This window comes from Phyllobates terribilis, unplaced genomic scaffold (genome assembly GCF_046119375.1).
Source record: "Phyllobates terribilis strain yellow unplaced genomic scaffold, ASM4611937v1 Scaffold_3__8_contigs__length_932513732, whole genome shotgun sequence".
NCBI classification, from domain to species: domain Eukaryota; kingdom Metazoa; phylum Chordata; class Amphibia; order Anura; family Dendrobatidae; genus Phyllobates; species Phyllobates terribilis.
The window spans coordinates 915,287,893-915,306,216 of NW_027362763.1; the positions used below are offsets into that span (position 1 = coordinate 915,287,893).

The window sequence follows — 18,324 nt, forward strand, 5'->3', positions numbered from 1 at the left end:
TCTCCGTGTGGCGGTGACCCGGTCCGTGCCCAGGGTGGTCAAACCAGTGGCAGTCTTAATGTATAGCAAATGTCCGACTACGCCACCCGTGGATTGCGGTCAGTGGGGACCGCCGCTGCGCTGCAGACTGCTGAGGCTGATGTTGTATGCGCAGCCAAGTATGGGATTACTCCCCACGGGAGAAGTATTGCCTCAGGGCAGCTAGTGTGGATGATGGTGGTAGTGATGGTGTGAGTGTCCCAGTACTGATGGTGCTGGTGCGGCGATGAAACACAGAGACTTGTAATTGCAGTTTCCAAAGCTTTACTCACGGTTGTTATTCAGGTCAATGCTGCAGGCGATGACTGCCCGAGCCGTGCTGCGTCCACCAGGTGAGGGACTCGGTCAACTCCCAGGCAATTCCAGAGCGTGGTTCAGAGCTCCCCTCTCTTCCTTTCTACTGGCCGTCCCCACCAGTGACCCACCTTTGTCCAGCTTCCTCGGGCCTTCTGTTGGCGAAACCTCTCCCGGTTTCCCTGACCCTATGCGGTATGCCTTTCTGGTGGATGTAGTGAGGGGTCGCACCAAGATGTGGTCACAACCTCCGGTTTTGGCTGAGGATTAGTCGCCTCCACCAATTTGGGTTCCGGTACCCTGCTCTGCCAACCCTTCACCCAGTATCTCCTCTGGGCATATGGGGTTCCTTCTGCCTTCGTGTCTCTGGGCCTTTCTCTGTGTTCTTTGCTTCCTTTCTCCTCTGTTCCAGTTCCTTTCTTACTTTCCTTTCTGTTCCTCCTCCTCTCTCTCTCTGCTGCTTCTGGCCTCCACTCCAGGCCTGCCTCCGGAGCTGGGCCCAGACTGAGCCACAGCTCCCTGTCAGCCCTCTCTGGCTGAGCTCCTCTCCTCTTCTCCTCCTGCCTAAACTGAACACTGATCTAAGATGGTGCCCACCTTATATACCTCCCTCTATGTGTGAGCCCAGGTGACTAGCAACCAATGGGCTCCTACCTATGCCCAGAAACCCACCCCTATCTGCTCCTACACCACTGGGTGTACTTTCCCCTCCCCACTCCAGCCAGGAACAGAAGCTGTCGTGCCTGCACTCTGTCTAGTGGGAGCACCGTTGGTCTGTTCCTCGGAAATGGGGTGTGTGTGGTGCATGCAGCTTACTGAGTCCTGGTCCACACTCCATCCTTACCCGGGAGTGGAATATCACACCTCTGGTTCGAGGTGCAATACCCCTGTAGCAGCCGAGTCCTCGGGGTGCTACAATTACCAACTCAAAAAAGAACAGGTTCTTGCTATTGTAATGGACAATGCTTCAAACATGATAAGTACAATTAAACTGATGAATGAGAGTAATGAACAACAGCTAGAAGAAAATGTAGGATTCAGTATGTTTGAGATGGAAGGCCACAGTGCTGTTCATGTAACTGAGGAACAAGCAGATATTACAACAGAAGAACAGCAAAATTATACTTTAGAAATATAAGCTGCTTCAAAACACTTTCCTATTCATCACATGCGCTGTGTTGTGCACACGCTGCAGCTGGCAATAAGAGATAGTCTGCAAGAGGGACATGCTGGAAATCTGATTGGAAAAGTGAGGAAATTGGTCATTGCCGCCAGAATTGTCGATCAAGCCACTCGGTGGGGCAGCACTTATTTAATGATTGAGCGATTGCTTGAACTAAAACAGTTTCTTATAGATATGGCGAACCCTCAGGTAACCGTAAATGAAGGTCAATGGACACAGATGGCTGAATTGAAGGAATTGCTTAATCACCCATTTAAAGTGACTAAAAAATTACAAGCTGAGGATTTAACTCCTGGCATTTTTATAAGGGAGTGGAAGAACTTGCTATTTTGCCTGTCCCAAAGAGGAGGTTTAATCACAGATGGCATTTCTGCTTCAATGTAACAGAGAGAGACACAGCTATTGGAAAATAAAAATTTTCTGGCAGCTGTTTATGTGGACCCAAGTCATCGTATACCGCTTGATGATCAACAGCTTACTAAAGGAAAAGAAGAGCTGACTGAGGTAGTAGTTAGGATGAGTGGCCTACAGGAGGACTGCCAGGCGCAAGAGGACTTGGGTCCTGACAGTGCTACTGCTGCCATATCTTCATCCTCATCAGATGAGGAGTTTGACTTTGACAAGTATTTGGATGACATGGAGCAGGCAAAGCATTGCCGCAAGGAAAAAGATTTCACTCCGTCTCCTATGGCAAGCAGATTGACCATATTTCAACAAAATGTTTCACTTGCTCTCAAAGAAATAGAAAAATTCAACTGTTCATCAAAACTGACTGTGCATGAGGCAATTCCTTTATACTCGGAAATTGTTAGAGATGTTGCCCATGTGGTTACGGCTTTGCCTCCAACCCAAGTTAGTGTAGAGAGGTTGTTCTCTAGCCTTAAAATTATTAGGTCAGATTTGAGGTCATCTATGAAGGAGGATCTGATGGAGGCAATTCTATTTCTTAGAACAAATTCATAGACTGCACAAATATTATTTAGTATGTTTTTGTTGAAAACTGTTTTTTTGCCACTTATAGTTTATTACATAGTGATGTTATATATATATATATATATATATATATATATATATATATATATATATATATATATATATATATATATATATATATATATATATATATATATATATATATATACAGTACAGACCAAAAGTTTGGACACACCTTTTCACTTAAAGATTTTTCTGTATTTTCATGGCTATGAAAATTGTACATCAAAACTATGAATTAACACATGTGGAATTATATACTTAACAAAAAAGTGTGAAACGACTGAAAATATGTCTTATATTCTAGGTTCTTCAAAGTAGCCACCTTTTGCTTTGATGACAGCTTTGCACACTTTTGGCATTCTCTTGATGAGCTTCAAGAGGTAGTCACCGGAAATGGTCTTCACTTCACAGGTGTGCCCTGTCAGGTTTAATAAGTGGGATTTCTTGCCTTATAAATGGGGTTGGAACCATCAGTTGTGTTGTGCGGAAGTCAGGTGGATACACAGCTGATAGTCCTACTGAATAGACTGTTAGAATTTGTATTATGGCAAGAAAAAAGCAGCTAAGTAAAGAAAAATGAGTGGCCATCATTACTTTAAGAAATGAAGGTCAGTCAGTCCGAAAAATTGGTCAAACTTTTAAAGTGTCCCCAAGTGCAGTTGCAAAAACCATCAAGCGCTACAAAAAAACTGGCTCACATGAGGACCGCCCCAGGAAAGGAAGACCAAGAGTCACCTCTGCTTCTGAGGATAAGTTTGTCCGAGTCACCAGCCTCAGAAATCGCAGGTTAACAGCAGCTCAGATTAGAGACCAGGTCAATGCCACACAGAGTTCTAGCAGCAGACACATCTCTACAACTGTTAAGAGGAGACTTTATGCAAGAGGCCTTCATGGTAAAATAGCTGCTAGGAAACCACTGCTAAGGACAAGCAACAAGCAGAAGAGACTTGTTTGGGCTAAATAACACAAGGAATTAGACCAGTGGAAATCTGTGCTTTGGTCTGATGAGTCCAAATTTGAGATCTTTGGTTCCAACCACCGTGTCTTTGTGCGACGCAGAAAAGGTGAACGGATGGACTCTACATGCCTGGTTCCCACCGTGAAGCATGGAGGAGGAGGTGTGATGGTGTGGGGGTGCTTTGCTGGTGACACTGTTGGGGATTTATTCAAAATTGAAGGCATACTGAACCAGCATGGCTACCACAGCATCTTGCAGTGGCATGCTATTCCATCCGGTTTGCGTTTAGTTGGACCATCATTTATTTTTCAACAGGACAATGACCCCAAACACACCTCCAGGCTGTGTAGGGGCTATTTGACCAAGAAAGAGATTGATGGGGTACTACGCCAGATGACCTGGCCTCCACAGTCACCAGACCTGAACCCAATCAAGATGGTTTGGGGTGAGCTGGACCGCAGAGTGAAGGCAAAAGGGCCAACAAGTGCTAAGCATCTCTGGGAACTCCTTCAAGATTGTTGGAAGACCATTTCCAGTGACTACCTCTTAAAGCTCATCAAGAGAATGCCAAGAGTGTGCAAAGCAGTCATCAAAGCAAAAGGTGGCTACTTTGAAGAACCTAGAATATAAGACATATTTTCAGTTGTTTCACACTTTTTTGTTAAGTATATAATTCCACATGTGTTAATTCATAGTTTTGATGCCTTCAGTGTGAATGTACAATTTTCATAGTCATGAAAATACAGAAAAATCTTTAAAGAGAAGGTGTGTCCAAACTTTTGGTCTGTACTGTATATGTAATCGATATTACATATTTACAATTTATTACAGTTTTTTGTGTTCTAAAGTTGTATTCCAATAAATATATATTGTGTTCTATCTAAATATCTTGATTATTGTATCATAAAAATCATTAAATGTCTGATGTTCACATTGTACTACAATAACTTTTTCACTTAAATATAAGCAATATATGTGGGAGTCGGGGTCGGAGCCGCAGGTTTGGCTTACCGACTCCACAGCCCTGCCGCGGAGCTCCGCCGACTCTCCAGAATGGCGGTGCTGTAGACAGCACTGTGGACAAACGGGAAAAGTCACATTGTGGAAAACTGAACAATCAGCTCTGAGTGTAACTTATTATATTACAAAAAGTGACAATAAAAATGCAAGTTTTACTAATCAGGAAAAAATAATAAATTTGCCCAAATACACAAAATATATAACAGTGTAAAAAAAATCACGTATGACCTGTGATCATTGCTCCATTAAAATCATGAGGAATTCCATAAAAAGCAAAAAAAGCCAGAAGATGCGACTAGACAGCAGTGAGTATGAGGACCTGGAGCAGCTCCATCTAGTGGTGGCAGTGCTGAACTGTCTAGAGCGGAGGGATCTTTGAGGACCGCTCTCCAGCAGCTCCGATCTACTCACCTAAACTGTCTACAGTGGAGCAGCTAAACTGAGGAGCACAAGGGATCAGCTCCGACCTAGACGCAGCCATGTAAATGCCCAGTGAAGCCCTAATACACAATACCCGGCTGACTATGGCGGAACTCCATAACCAGCGAGAGCGAAGCCTCGAGATTACTGGAGCGGCCTGCATGCTGGAGACGCTCTGTACTTGGCTTCAGCTCCGTTGTTTGGCGGATTTGGAGGGTGAAGGTCTGCTCGATCGTGCCAACCAATATGGCGGACGAGGAAGGTGAAGTAGCCAAGGAAAAGGTGAAGTCATTCATTGTCCTGTGATAAAGTGACGTTATGTGAGATCTGGGGATGTCTGTGCAGAGGACGGGATACAGTAACACGTGACCGCCGGTATTTGTGATCACAGCCGTACCGGGTGCTGTCTGCACCTACCTGGCCATGCAACCGGCACACTGATCACCCTCGGCCCCGATGGTTGTATGTGCCTGTGTGCTGCAGGATATGCCCAAGTGTAGATATAATAGCGCGTGCTGGCTGTATGTGTTATCTGCCATGGTGCGTGCATCGGCTGTATATATATATAAATATATATATATATTGTCCTTCCGCCCTGGCGCGATGAATGTACTGTATTAATCTGACTGAGATCAGAGCAATGCACAGACTGACCGGCGGCTCTCCTGTCTGGAACAGGTCAGCTTCATATATTTCTGTCCCGCTGGGATGAGGAGAGCGCCTGCTGCTGGGATGAGGAGAGCGCCTGCCGCTGGGATGAGGAGAGCGCCTGCCGCTGGGATGAGGAGAGCGCCTGCCGCTGGGATGAGGAGAGCGCCTGCCGCTGGGATGAGGAGAGCGCCTGCCGCTGGGATGAGGAGAGCGCCTGCCGCTGGGATGAGGAGAGCGCCTGCCGCTGGGATGAGGAGAGAGCCTGCCGCTGGGATGAGGAGAGAGCCTGCCGCTGGGATGAGGAGAGAGCCTGCCGCTGGGATGAGGAGAGCGCCTGCCGCTGGGATGAGGAGAGCGCCTGCCGCTGGGATGAGGAGAGAGCCTGCCGCTGGGATGAGGAGAGCGCCTGCCGCTGGGATGAGGAGAGCGCCTGCCGCTGGGATGAGGAGAGCGCCTGCCGCTGGGATGAGGAGAGCGCCTGCCGCTGGGATGAGGAGAGCGCCTGCCGCTGGGATGAGGAGAGCGCCTGCCGCTGGGATGAGGAGAGAGCCTGCCGCTGGGATGAGGAGAGCGCCTGCCGCTGGGATGAGGAGAGCGCCTGCCGCTGGGATGAGGAGAGAGCCTGCCGCTGGGATGAGGAGAGAGCCTGCCGCTGGGATGAGGAGAGAGCCTGCCGCTGGGATGAGGAGAGCGCCTGCCGCTGGGATGAGGAGAGCGCCTGCCGCTGGGATGAGGAGAGCGCCTGCCGCTGGGATGAGGAGAGCGCCTGCCGCTGGGATGAGGAGAGCGCCTGCCGCTGGGATGAGGAGAGCGCCTGCCGCTGGGATGAGGAGAGCGACTGGTCAGTGTGTATTGCGCTCTGATCTCAGTGCGGTTTATATGGTCGTCTGGCTGTACTCTATCATTGAGGATTGTGCTCCGGGTTTGTAAAGGCTGTAGCTGATTCATTTCCATGGACATCGGTGACCTTTGTCTCTAAGACTTTATGTGAAACATATTGAGTGATCCCGATGCTGCTGAGCATTTCCTGACCTTTTAATTGTAATTTGGTTTTTCCGTTTTTATATGAAAATAATTCTTCAGTGTGTATTTTTCCTCGTGCATTGTGTAGTAAGCTATCCATTAGGCTACCGTCCCATGATCAGCATTTAGGTTACCTGCGGCCTTTCATTGTGCTTTTTCTTGACATACCTTTTTTATCGCGTTTCTGATGTTGTGTTCTTTGTCTCTGTTTGGGAGGGGGGGGGGGTCATGCTTTAAATAAAGCTGCTTTGTTTTGGAAACTTCCTGGTATTTGACATTCTCAGGTGCGGATTAAATGCATTTTTGGTGAGTTCCCTCCATGGAAATGCAGTAAAAATGCATGTGGTTTACCTGCTGATTTTCCATATGTAATGTACGTTTATGGGGAAATTCTGCACAGAAAACTCAGCGTACCGGCAAGATAAATTGACATGCTGCGGATTAGAAACACGCATCGGTCAGTTTAAACAGCATAAAAATGCACAGTGGCCATGAGATTTCTATAAATCTCATCCACTATGCTGGTAACTGTAAAACACTGAGTACACAGCGTCAAAAACCTAATAAAAGCTCACTGTACACACCCTAAGGCTGTGTTCCCACATACATGCAGAATATGATACATTTACTAAAATGAGGCAGGGGTGATAAAGAAGAGTGAACACAGAAAAATGTGTGCGCCATCCTTGGCTCTGTTCATACAGGCATCATGGCTTGTATTGTAAAAGGAGTTATTCTATAGCAGATCCTAACTGACTTCTGGATGCAGAGGTGTGAGCATTATTGCTTACCCTGCTACTCTTTTCATTATATAAGCTGTTTTTTCCCCCCTATTAGTCCTTCAAGTTGTTGTGGATCATTGATGTGCAGAAGACGCCTTGTGCACGGGAATCTGTGCTTTTCGGATCTGTTGGCTCCTTGGTAATTGGTGTTGGAAATTTTCTAGCAACAAGTAAGTGACATCAGGAGTCAAAAACATTATCAAAAAAAGGGGTATCCAGAGCAGGGTCTCCTCCTCTGACATTTAATATGCTCTAGGCTGCGTGCCCACTATGCGTTTTTCAAGCATTTTTGCCGCAGAACTTCCGCAGCGAAAACGCTTAAAAAACACTTGGTAATACGTGCCCCATGTTCCCCAATGATAATCCGCATGTGCTGTGCACATACTGCGGAAATTTCCGCTGCGGATTATCATTGCAGAAAAATATGCAGTATGTCCATTAATTTTGCGGACACGCAGCGTAATTGCCGCCATTGACTTGCATTGAAACGCTCAATATCCGCATGACTACATGTGCACACACAGATATGAAGCGATTCAATGTGCGGATGGTACCCGGGTCTGGAGAAGAGGAGACTCTCATCCAGAGCCGGGTACCATGGTACCTGGGAAAAAAAATATACATTATACTTAACATCCGATAGCCCCCGGCCTCCTCAGTGATGCATCCAGTGTGTTGGGCGGCTCGCAGTGGTGTGAAAAGACCTTCCATGACGTCATTTAGTCATGTGACAGGTCACGCGACCGCTGACCTGTCACATGACTAAATGACGTCATGGCAGGCCCCTTTGCACAACCGCGAGACCGGACACATCGGAGAAGGAGACCAGGGGCCATCAGAAGGTAAGTATAATCTTTATTTTTAACCATTCTTTGGGGTCACACTATATAAATCCATGCCGGTTGCATGGATTTATATAGTGTGACCAAGTTGTCAAGCACTTTCCAAGTGATGCTAAAATCGCTTGGAAAAGCGCTTGATAACCCGCATGCAGAAATGCAAGTGAAGAACGCTTGACAAACGCTTCTTCCTGGCAGGAAAAACGCGTGTAAAATCCGCGTGAGTGTTTCCTGCCAGGAAGAAGCGGAAAAAATATGCAGCATTTCTGCATCGTGGGCACTTAGCCTTACTAGGGCATATGGTAAGGGGAGGTCTTTGGGGAACAACCCCATTAATGTTAGGGCTGCATGATAACTAGAAAATCACTAGCCACGACTATCACCAAAGATCTGACTTGCTGGAGTTTTTGAGTGCAATCTGTAAGCTCATAGACATAATGTAAGGCTATGTTCACACGGTGCGTTTTTTGTGCGGTAAATCCATGCAGAATTGGCCCCATAAACGCATTGTAAACCTGATCCCAGCAGTTCCTAGAAGATTTTTCAAGTTCTGTGCACATGATCAGGATTTTTCCTTACAGAATTTCATGTGTGGAAAAAGAAGCAGTATGTCCATTCTTTGTGCGTTTTTCCTATACAATGCATTGGATAAAATGCATGGCAAAAACGCACAAAAAACACATGAAAATGCAAAAAAGCACGGAATTTTCGCATTGTTTTTGCTGGCAAGAGATGCAGAAATCTCTGCAAGCAAATCCTGAACGTGCGCACATACCCTAAGGCTGCGTGCCCACGTTGCGGATTACAATAGTTTTTGATGCGGAATTTCTGCAGCGGAAACGCTTGTAAAACGCTTGGTAATCCGCACCCCATGGTCCCCAATGGGATTCCGCAAGTTCTATGCACATGCTGCGTATTTTTCCGCAGCGTTTATGCTGCGTTCAAAAATCCGCGGCATGTCAATTAATTTTGCGTTTCCGCAAGCGGAATTGCCTTTGTCCAATGCATAAAAAACGCAAGGCAATTCCGCATGTGAAAAACGCGCGATAAACGCGTGCGGAATTCCGCATGCATTTTTCCGGGAGAGGACTTGCAGAAATGAAGCAGAAATTTTCTGCTTCATTTCTGCAACGTGGGCACATAGCCTCAGTCTCCTGTAACTCACTTGCAGAATTAAAGCGCACCTGTCAGCAGGATTTTGCTCAGTAAACTACATACACTGTCAGGTGGGCGACATTACACTGATTAATATGATACCTTGGTTGATTACACAAGAACCACAGGACGGATTTATTTCAGTTTGGAGATAATGATATACTCGTGCTTCAGGGCAGCCTGTGGGGGTGCGTTCTATCTGGTGTTCTGCTTACATATTCATCTGTATGCTCTTATGACAGCTCATTGATCGTTCACGGACGACCTGCCTCCTATTTTATATACTGCATCTAGTAGTGCGGGGCTAGGTAAAATAGGAGGCAGGTCAGTGAAGGATCAGTGAGCTGTCATAATAGCATACAGATGAATATGTAAGCAGAGCACCAGATAGAACGCACCCCCACAGGCTGCCCCAGAACACGAGCATATCATTATCTCCAAACTGAAAGTAAAGATTACACAAGAACCACAGGACGGATTTCATCAACCAAGGTATCACTTTAATCAGTGTAATGTCGCGCACCTGACAGTGTACAGTTAGGTCCATATATATTTGGACAGACAACATTTTTCTAATTTTGGTTCTAGACATTACCACAATGAATTTTAAACAAAACAATTCAGATGCCGTTGAAGTTCAGACTTTCCACTTTCATTTGAGGGTATCCACATTAAAATTGGATGAAGGGTTTAGGAGTTCCAGCTCCTTAACATGTGCCACCCTGTTTTTAAAGGGACCAAAAGTAATTGGACAGATTAAATAATTGTAAATATAATGTTCATTTCTAGTACTTGGTTGAAAACCCTTTGTTGGCAATGACTGCCTGAAGTCTTGAACTCATGGACATCACCAGACGCTGTGTTTCCTCCTTTTTGATGCTCTGCCAGGCCTTCACTGCGGTGGTTTTCAGTTGCTGTTTGTTTGTGGGCCTTTCTGTCTGAAGTTTAGGCTTTAACAAGTGAAATGCACGCTCAATTGGGTTGAGATCAGGTGACTGACTTGCCCATTCAAGAATATTCCACTTCTTTGCTTTAATAAACTCCTGGGTTGCTTTGGCTTTATGTTTTGGGTCATTGTCCATCTGTAGTATGAAACGACGACCAATCAGTTTGGCTGCATTTGGCTGGATCTGAGCACACAGTATGGCTCTGAATACATCAGAATTCATTCGACTGCTTCTGTCCTGTGTCACATCATCAATAAACACTAGTGACCCAGTGCCACTGGCAGCCATGCATGCCCAAGTCATCACACTGCCTCCGCCGTGTTTTACAGATGATGTGGTCTGCTTTGGATCATGAGCTGTACCACGCCTTCGCCATACTTTTCTCTTTCCATCATTCTGGTAGAGGTTGATCTTGGTTTCATCTGTCCAAACAATGTTCTTCCAGAACTGTGCTGGCTTTTTTAGATGGTTTTTAGCAAAGTCCAGTCTAGCCTTTTTATTCTTGATGCTTATGAGTGGCTTGCACCGTGCAGTGAACCCTCTGTATTTACTTTCATGCAGTCTTCTCTTTATGGTAGATTTGGATATTGATACACCTACCTCCTGGAGAGTGTTGTTCACTTGGTTGGCTGTTGTGAAGGGGTTTCTCTTCACCATGGAGATTATTCTGCGATCATCCACCACTGTTGTCTTCCGTGGGCGCCCAGGTCTTTTTGCATTGATGAGTTCACCAGTGCTTTCTTTCTTTCTCAGGATGTACCAAACTGTAGATTTTGCCACTCCTAATATTGTAGCAATTTCTCGGATGTTTTTTTTCTGTTTTTGCAGCTTAAGGATGGCTTGTTTCACCTGCATGGAGAGCTCCTTTGACCGCATGTTTACTTCACACCAAAACCTTCCAAATGCAAGCACCACACCTCAAATCAACTCCAGGCCTTTTATCTGCTTAATTGAGAATGACGTAACGAAGGGATTGCCCATACCTGTCCATGAAATAGCCTTGGAGTCAATTGTCCAATTACTTTTGGTCCCTTTAAAAACAGGGTGGCACATGTTAAGGAGCTGAAACTCCCAAACCCTTCATCCAATTTTAATGTGGATACCCTCAAATGAAAGTGGAAAGTCTGAACTTCAACTGCATCTGAATTGTTTTGTTTAAAATTCATTGTGGTAATGTCTAGAACCAAAATTAGAAAAATATTGTCTCTGTCCAAATATATATGGACCTAACTGTGTGTAGTTTACTGAGCACAATCCTGCTGACAGGTGCGCTTTAAAGGGAATCTGTCACTAGGTTTTTGCTACTTTTATCTAAGAGCAGTATAATGGAGGGGCAGAGACCCTGATTCCAGTGATGTCACTTATTGGGCAACTTGCTGTAATTTTGATAAAATCAGATTATCATCACTAGAGGCCTAGTTCTCTCATGCCATTATAGTTCTCTGGTTCTCACACTCTCCCCACTGATTGGCTGCTTTCTGCCTATGCACAGTGTACACAGAAAGCTGCCAATAAGTGGTGTGAGATTATACAGAGCTCAGTGTTCAGAGAACTGGTAGATCTGCAGCTAATAAAACCGTGATTTTATCAAAACTTCAGTAAGCAGCCCATAAGTGACACATCACTGAAATCAGGGTCTCTCTCCACATTATGCTGCTGTCAGCAAAAACATGGTGTCAGATTCCCTTAATAGTTGTTCTGCCATTTAGCCTTATTGTCGTTGCTGGTGACTCTTCAGAATAAATTGTGTGTGTACATGAAAAATAACGCACACATCTTTATATTACTTGGCTCCTGCATTTTTCTTGAGCAGTTACTAAAAACTGCAACAGCAGATTTGTAGACATATTTGAGAAATTGTTGAGAATAGATGATCAGTGAAAGAGAAGCGACAGACAAATGGGCAAATAAGCATTTCTTTATTAAGATATGCACTGCTCAAAAAAATAAAGGGAACACTCAAATAACACATCCTAGATCTGAATGAATGAAATATTCTCATTGAATACTTTGTTCTGTACAAAGCTGAATGTGCTGACAACAAAATCACACAAAAATCATCAATGGAAATCAAATTTATTAACCAATGGAGGCCTGGATTTGGAGTCACCCCCAAAATTAAAGTGGAAAAACACACTAAAGGCTGATCCAACGTTGATGTAATGTCCTTAAAACAAGTCAAAATGAGGCTCACTATTGTGTGTGGCCTCCACGTCCCTGTATGACCTCCCTACAACGCCTGGGCATGCTCCTGATGAGGTTGCGGATGGTCTCCTGTGGGATCTCCTCCCAGACCTGGACTAAAGCATCCGCCAACTCCTGGACAGTCTGTGGTGCAACGTGACGTTGGTGGATGGAGAGAGACATGATGTCCCAGATGTGCTCAATCGGATTCAGGTCTGGGGAACGGGCGGGCCAGTCCATAGCTTCAATGCCTTCATCTTGCAGGAACTGCTGACACACTTCAGCCACATGAGTTCTGGCATTGTCCTGCATTAGGAGGAACCCAGGGCCAACCGCACCAGCATATGGTCTCACAAGGGGTCTGAGGATCTCATCTCGGTACCTAATGGCAGTCAGCTACCTCTGGTGAGCACATGGAGGGCTGTGCAGCCCTCCAAAGAAATGCCACCCCACACCATTACTGACCCACTGCCAAACCGTTCATGCTGAAGGATGTTGCAGGCAGCAGATCGCTCTCCACGGCGTCTCCAGACTCTGTCACGTATGTGACACATGTGCTCAGTGTGAACCTTTCATCTGTGAAGAGCACAGGGCACCAGTGACAACTTTGCAAATCCTGGTGTTCTGTGGCAAATGCAAAGCATCTTGCATGGTGTTGGGCTGTGAGAACAACCCCCATTTGTGGACGTCGGGCCCTCATACCACCCTCATGGAGTGGGTTTCTAACCATTTGTGCAGACACATGCACATTTGTGGCCTGCTGGAGGTCATTTTGCAGGGCTCTGGCAGTGCTCCTCCTGTTCCTCCTTGCACAAAGGCGGAGGTAGCGGTCCCGCTGATGGATTGTTGCCCTCCTACGGCCCCCTCTACGTCTACTGGTGTACTTGCCTGTCTCCTAGTAGTGCCTCCAGCCTCTGGACACTATGCTGTGACAGACACAGCAAACCTTCTTGCCACAGCTCGCATTGATGTGCCATCCTGGATGAGCTGCACTACCGGAGCAACTTCTGTGGGTTGTACAGTCCGTCTCATGCTACCACGAGTGTGAAAGCACAACCAACATTCAAAACATCAGCCAGAAAGCATTGGTACTGAGATGTGGTCTGTGGTCCCCACCTGCAGAACCACTCCTTTATTGAGGTTGTCTTGATAATTGCCAATAATTTCCATCTATTGTCTATTCCATTTGCACAACAGCATGTGAAATTGATTGTCAATCAGTGTTGCTTCCTAAGTGGACCGTTTGATTTACTTGGAGTTATATTCTGTTGTTTAAGTGTTCCCTTTATTTTTTTGAGCAGTGTATTACACAATTTCTTCACTTTCACTGTTGATGTATGGAAACAAAATAAAACCTAGAGACAGAGTGGTTGTTAGAGGGGAAAAAAAAAGTGGTAGTATTAAAACCTCATATTAAACACAATGGAAAGTAGTAAAAAAAGGAAATCTGCACAATAGTTCCCAGGGTTTCTTCTTACACAGCACTTTTCCTGTATTTTGTTCCCCTTTTTTCAGGGTGGGTAAAACCCTTGCATTTTACCGCAGTGGCAAAAGGTTTCTAAAATCTCATTTGCATTGTGTCTTTTTTATCTGTATTGAAATCAGAGGTTGAGCAGCAAAAAGAAGGTGCACAGAAAACACACTGAAAATACCCATTTTAATATGGAATTTCCTCCGAAGGTTTTTTTAAGCATTTGTCCACATTTTTCTTGCAGAAAAAAAACAGCAGTGTGAACATCGTTTCACTCTTGAGGCAAGTTCACATGCTGTGAGTATGCGGAAACATCTGACCTGCAATGTGCCCTGAATTCTGCAGAAGGAAATGACGCACTGCAGATTTAGAAATCGCGGGTCAGTGTCCATCTCAAGGGACAGATGATAATTGTTCAGATCTCCTTTACCTAGCTGGTACTGTAATATGCAGCAGATTTTTTATATGCAAATCTGTGCAGAAAGTCTGCACCGAATGGGTAATGAGTGAGTTTACCCTTTGACACAGAAAGATATATATATATTTTTTTTTTTTTTTAGGTGTGAATGCTTCTAAAATAAATAAATAAATCCCAGAGCCATATCTTGCCTGCAGCTCACTGGATACAGTACAGACTGCTCTGGAGCTCTGCTCAACTTGCAAGCCACAAGACCGCTGCAGCATGTCATTTGCTGCAGCGGTCAGGTCAGGTGGTGAGAAGCGTGTCATCAGAGAAGCTCCTCTAGTTAACTGACCACTGCCGCCAATCACAGGCTTCAGCAATCCCCTATCGAACTGACATTGCTTCCTGAGCCAGACCTGCAGAGCAGCTCATGCTAGATCCACAGGGCTGCTGGTAGGTGAGTATTTCTCCATATTTTTATTTTAAAAGCATTAATGCCTTTAAAAAAAACCTGTGCCGCACCAGCCCTTTCATGTTTTTCCTTCCTCTTTGCAGGCAGAGTTAAACGTTCTTGTGACTTAGCTGCTGGTGGGTTCATTCTTAGTACCTTGGGCTCTTGGTAAGTTTTTTTTTCCCTTTCTTCACAATTTGTATTGGCTAAAATGTTAGCAGGAATGTATGTACTATTCGTATAATGGGTGTGGGGGGGTTGGGACATTGCAGAGGTCTGTGAGGTGCAGAATCGCCTCAAAGGGGTTGTCCAGGTTGTTTCATCATGAAAGGCTGCAGTCTATGTGACTGCAGACTTGTGGATCCTCAGAGTGTGCACATTGCATACTCCCGGCCACATTCCTACTAGATGTGTGTGGCATCACTCAACTCGCTTGCAATGAGAGAGTCTGCGCCCGCCTAGTCAGAATGTGGCCTGAAGTATGCATATTGCATACTTGCGGTGATAGGACCGTTGTTTCTCGCTGCTGGCATCAGAGAATCCTCCCCGCGTGTAATGTGCCCACTGTGAGGAATCACAAGTCCTTAGTTACACAGTGATTTTCTTGCAGACTTTCGTAAAAAACCTGGCCAACCCCTATAATGTACCAACCTTGTTAATTACTCTATGAATAGCTGTTTATGCAGTTTGTTGAAATCAAAGTGCATTCACACTATAACTGTATTGATGAAAAGAGATTTGTGGTGTAAAACCAGTTTGACTTTTTGCCCCTGTGTTTTATTTCAGGTTATACTGTAGATACAATTATGCCAAACTGAGGATTCAACAAAGAATAGTACAAGATGGTATTAAAAATAAGGTGATCTATGAAGGCAGCAATATTGATCCAACAGTTAAAGAAAACCGCAACAGTGGCTCATAATCCAAAATCCTAACCATGGCCTGGAGGAGCTCAAGGTGGCTTTACAGATGGCAATCATCTGCAGGCTTCATCTGCTTGTATAGATAATCTTACAAAGTGCTGGCAATAAAGAAAGGCAGTCTAAAGCCACGGCCCCACTATCAGTATTTGGTCAGTATTTTTTCTCAGGAGTGGGTGGTAAATACAGAATTGGTGACTTGTTTCTATTACACCTTTTCTCTGATTGTTCCTCACCTGGTTTTGGCTCCAAGTCCTGAGAAAAAATACTGACCGAATACTGACCAAATACTGATAGAGGGGCTGTGGCCTAATAATGCTTTTAGCACCATTAAATCAGTTTCTGCTTTGTTGGATTTGGCATGCAGCTGGTTTTTATACCAGTATTCATTAGAAACTTGTTGCCATCTTTTCTGGATATTTTATCAATTGTTATGTTTTGTCACATGGAAATAAATGCCTCATGTTTTCTTTGTATGTTCTTGCTTATTTTATTTTGTTCAGAAAGGGAGCAAGTTGCCTGCACCACATAATCAGAGATAAAGATGTAACAAAGCCTATAATGTAACAGGACATGTGAAAGGGAATTGCAGGGCTAGTATAAGTGACAGACTGTAAATACAGGATACAAATGGAGTGCTATAGAGCGCCGTCTCCAGATTAGCCTCTGGTTGTCAATTGTATGGAAACAAAATTGGGACTTGAGGAGCTGTCACCATTCCTGGCATACAAATATCGTAAAACTGACCGTCACTGCCAAAACAGTGCTAATTTATCCGTTAGTTATATAAGGAGATGGCTACTCTTAGCAAGCACCTGTACACACCTGTTTTCTGTTTTGGAAGTGACGGTCAGTCTTTTGATATTTGTAGACATAGGCCTTCTGGCTGACCATTCCGCCTCTAGGCCACAGGCGGTTTTAATTACAGCAAGATCTTACCTTCCCATACACATGCAGACTTTAGTCTCTAAGAGAGGATTCACATTAGGTAGGTTCCTGGTAACAAGAAACGCCTTACCGCAGCTACCCGGTATACATGAATTGGCCAAATTATGCGCTAAGATTTTTTAGTTATTTTTCTAGAGCAGTAATGCTATTCAAATTTCATATTTCACGTTCACATACTTAGTGATGCAGCGATAGCGATGCTTCTATTCCCCACAGAATTATATAAAAAAAAATAGAATAATTATGAATTACATCTTCTAGAAATGTTCACAACTGGTCATTGTGTAGCACTGAATGGACAGTGTGAATGTGGAGGTATATACTGCCAACTGGTACAGAAAATCAACTTATTCATACATTTCTAGGAGGAATAACCGTACAACATAGGGGTATAAAGAAAAGCTGTATTACTGCAGACTCGGCAATAGAGCGGTTAATGAGAGGAGCACACGAGTACTGAGGAAGAAAGTAAAGAATAGGGTGCAGGAGAGGAAGGAAGCATGAGCTAGAGACGAGTGGAGAATGGGGGGGAAGAGACATTCAGAGGGAGCTATGAAATGTTATCCGGGCGCCACCGCTCAGACTGTACGAGAAAGATTAGTGGATTTATACTTAGTTTTACTGGGTAGAATCCCAACAATCTTTTATGGAAGTTGGAGGACCTATCACCATGTTAAGTGGCCAGTTTTTGCTCTTATTTTATTGCTGATGCTCCAGATTTTTTTTTTCCATTCCGCTATATGGTTTTAGACATGGGCCTTCTAATTTAGTGTCAATTTTTGTAGTCTTTATTTAAGGCGTTTTCCCACGAACAAAAGTTAATTTTAATCAATCAATGGCTGTGTCTAATCGTGTACAGAACATGGTCTGATCATACCACATCTCCTGGGCAGGGGAGGAAGAAAGGGCATACAGATATCACAGCAGGGGATCACAGCTGATTCTTTGAAGTAAAACATTGTTAAACAGGCAGTGAAATGTTTTACCTCACAAAAAGATTCATCTGCCATCTCCTGCTGTAATGTCTGTATACTCTTTTGCGTCCTCTCCTGCCCAGGAGATGTGGTATGATCAGACTGTGTTCTGTACACGGTAAGACACAGCCATTGATTTTAATGAACTTTTGTTCATATGAAAATCCCTTTAGTGCCTTTAGGATTCTCTGCATAATTATCTACTGAGCAACACTCCCCTTTTGACAATTTAAAAAAATTAGCACTACATAAAAAGGCCCACATCTCTGGAACTGTATGGTGGATGTAAAAAAAAACAAACCAGAATACAAGGGAAAGCAGGTGGAATAAAATAGGAGCAAAACTGTCCACTCTGACCTGGCCACAGGTGCTCATTAAAGGGGTTGTCTGGTCTTTTGGCAAGTCTTCTGAATCCTGAGTGTGTAACACATGCTCTCAGGATTCTCCGGTATAGCAGTCATGTGACCACGAGTACACAATTTTGCTTACTTTCGGCCACATTCCAACTAGACATGTTCAGCTTCACTCAGTTCACTTGTACTGACTGAGGCCAAACGCATCTAGTTGGAATGTGGCCGAAAGTATAGAAATCGTATACTCGCCGTCTTGTGACCGCCTGCTCACATTGTCAGAAATATCTGGTATTACCAATGTCCGGTGTTCACG

The 18,324-nt window shown here is 44.6% G+C and overlaps 1 protein-coding gene across 1 annotated transcript; it reads left to right on the top strand.

The window, feature by feature from the left end:
• The first annotated feature begins 4,821 nt into the window (after window positions 1–4,821).
• Window positions 4,822–16,212, top strand: COX20 (cytochrome c oxidase assembly factor COX20). Its single transcript, XM_073672793.1, has 4 exons — window positions 4,822–5,192; window positions 7,422–7,536; window positions 14,921–14,984; window positions 15,603–16,212. Exons 1-4 carry the CDS (start codon window positions 5,157–5,159, stop codon window positions 15,736–15,738), a joined length of 351 nt encoding a protein of 116 aa, XP_073528894.1. The 5' UTR covers window positions 4,822–5,156; the 3' UTR covers window positions 15,739–16,212.
• Window positions 16,213–18,324: the final 2,112 nt, after the last annotated feature.